Genomic DNA, 2,746 nt, shown 5'->3' on the forward strand with positions numbered 1-2,746 from the left:
GATTAAGTAAGAATCGTGAGATAATAGGTTGAATTCAAAGTTTAGGTATATTAGGTATATTTTTAAAAATTTCGACTAACATCAGGGAGTAATTATATATTTATCTCGATTAACATCAGGGAGTAATTATGTATTTGCTCTTAATTAAACATACATCTTCTTTGTGTTCGTCATCGGTATGCTGTGTGACGAAAGATTAATGTTGATAATGGATATGTCTGATACGTTGAATTTAGGGATGACTGATCGGTTGATTTCGATCTCATCTTGGGCTGCAATACTTCATTTCATGACATTAATTATTAAAAACAAGGGTAATGTCAAAATAAGCGCACAAAACACACACACTACAGAAACCATACATATTTTTTTCAATCACTACTTAATTAGTGGAACTATAGGAACTTATATCTTGAAGCAAAGTAGTCAATCCAATGTAAGATGATCCTCCTTCTTCAATAGCTTGTCTTGCCATCTCCTTATAAGCTTTAGCTCTGCTTCTGAATCCCTCTGCTTCTTCACTCACCATCACTCTCTTTATTGCCTTTGCTATTGCTTCACTTTTCACTCCATCACTATCTATTCTCTTCCATTGCACCGAACCAACGCCAGCCCCAGTTTTCATAACCTCAGTCACCAACTTCTCGTTGAAAAATTGCTCAGCAAACACTGGCCATGTCACCATTGGGACCCCTGCAGATACTCCTTCAAGCGTCGAGTTCCATCCACAATGAGTCACGAAAGCTCCAACAGATTCGTGATCAAGAATTAGCACTTGGGGTGCCCATCCTCTTATAATTAATCCTTTTCCTTTCGTTCTTTCTTCGAATCCTTCAGGCATCCACTCTTCATTGTCTGTCCTGACAGCCCAAATGAAATCCTGTCCAGAAGCTTCAAGTCCCATAGCGAGTTCTTGCATCTGTGATGTAGTGAATTTTGCTACACTTCCAAAACAAACGTAAACAATGGAATGAGATTTCTTCGAATCAAGCCATTTCAAGCACTCATGTTTATCGATAGAGGATTTTTTCCCTCTTTCAGCTTTATCTTCAATATCCCTGTTGCACAACGAAAGCGGGCCAATAACCCAGTTTTTTCTACCAAGAACCTTGGTATAATGTTCGACATAATCTGGTTCAAGCCCATAGAAACTGTTGAAGATAACTCCATAGCTCTTTGAATCTGAATCCCTGACAGCTTTTACCATCTGGGACATAATTGACTCTTCATCCGATTGCTCAAATGGAGACAATTGTGTTCTAGTCAGCTTGATTTCATGAGGCAAATCTGCTACCAGAAAAGTTTCAGAACCAGAAGACACATTCTTGAAAGGCTTATTACGCCTGATGCTGTCTCCGACACATAGCGCAAAGTAGCTAGTGCCGTGGAAAACAATTCTAGGAATGTTAAATTTGGCAGCAGAATCAGTAGTCCAAGGAAGGAACATATCAGTAATCAGACAATTTGGGCGACATTCTTCAATAAGCTGCTCTAGTGGTTCTTTCATCATAGCTGCAGCTTTGAAGAAATTGGGGAGCTTGTCATCAGAAGGAACGCGATCAAGGCGTTCGCAATCTTCAGGCAAGCCGTTCTCCAGAGCTGGGAATTTAATCAAACGGATATCGACTTCGCTACCCAGATGCTTGTTTCTTTGAATAGCTTTGGAGAAAACATATTCATTGAGAGGGGTAGTGATTATGGTGGCCTTAACACCACGGGAAGCAAAGAGCTTGGCCATGTCTAGTATGGGAATCATATGCCCTTGACCCATCATGGGAAAGAGAAAAAAATGGAGCTGACCCATTTTGTTAAAATGTTTTGAAACAAGCAAAGAAACGTGTTGTGGCTGAAAATAGAAATGGAAGCAAAGCTAGAGTGGTTCTTTTCGGTCGTTATGTGTGGAATAATTGCACGAGTGTTTAATGCATCAACGGCACTATATATACACCGAATTACTTGTAATTTTCTTTGAAGGTGCATAAGACTAACTTGTCCTCGAAGAAATATTTTTTTTTTTTCCAATTGCTTTGGTAGAGCAACGAGCTTTAATGTAACTGTTAAAGTTATTTTTCACGTATGAGATCAGGTCATCGTGGTCGAAGATGTGAGTATAGCATCTTGTAAAAATATAAAATAAAACTGTATATAATCATTCCTTATAATTCAGTGCTTTATCAAAATCGCGTCCAACAAAAGTTCTAGCCGGGTTAGTTAACTTGTTTTGATTGAAGCAGAGTTTATAACGTAAGCTCTAACGTGTTTGTTTTGACAGAGGGAACAGAAACCAATCAACCAAAAAGTGGTGGGGACCAGTGTGTGTGATTTCCAATCTTTTGAAATGCAACTTACAGAACAGGGGTTTGTACAAAGACCCAAACGCGGATCAATGACATACGCTCTTCCGTCACAACTCGCAAGTGACAACCCAATTTTGCCTTTTCCTAGACCTTTCCCTATAATTTAAGAGCAAGAGCAGTGTTTTGTTCAAAGACGAAAACATCGTTTAACGTTTGAGAATTCGGTTCGACTGCGACATGGGATTCTAGTATATACCGTTTACAAATCATCTAGAAGCATTTTGTTAATTAGCGGTTGACATATAGTAGTTGGAATCGATAATTACCATGCTGGTGGACCATTTGATAAGTGTATATCCTACTAGCAGCCGACTTTAACATTGTTTTATCGGAAAAGAAATAAATATAAATTCGAACTATCATAAATGGTAAGTATATTAATGAAATGA

General features: G+C 38.5%; 1 protein-coding gene across 1 annotated transcript; it reads right to left on the bottom strand.

Moving 5' to 3' along the window:
- Positions 1-267: 267 nt before the first annotated feature.
- Positions 268-2,216, bottom strand: LOC107840247 (scopoletin glucosyltransferase). Its single transcript, XM_016684051.2, has one exon. It carries the CDS (start codon positions 1,802-1,804, stop codon positions 383-385), a length of 1,422 nt encoding a protein of 473 aa, XP_016539537.1. The 5' UTR covers positions 1,805-2,216; the 3' UTR covers positions 268-382.
- Positions 2,217-2,746: the final 530 nt, after the last annotated feature.

This window comes from Capsicum annuum, chromosome 8 (assembly GCF_002878395.1).
Source record: "Capsicum annuum cultivar UCD-10X-F1 chromosome 8, UCD10Xv1.1, whole genome shotgun sequence".
In the NCBI taxonomy this organism is placed as follows: Eukaryota; Viridiplantae; Streptophyta; class Magnoliopsida; order Solanales; family Solanaceae; genus Capsicum; species Capsicum annuum.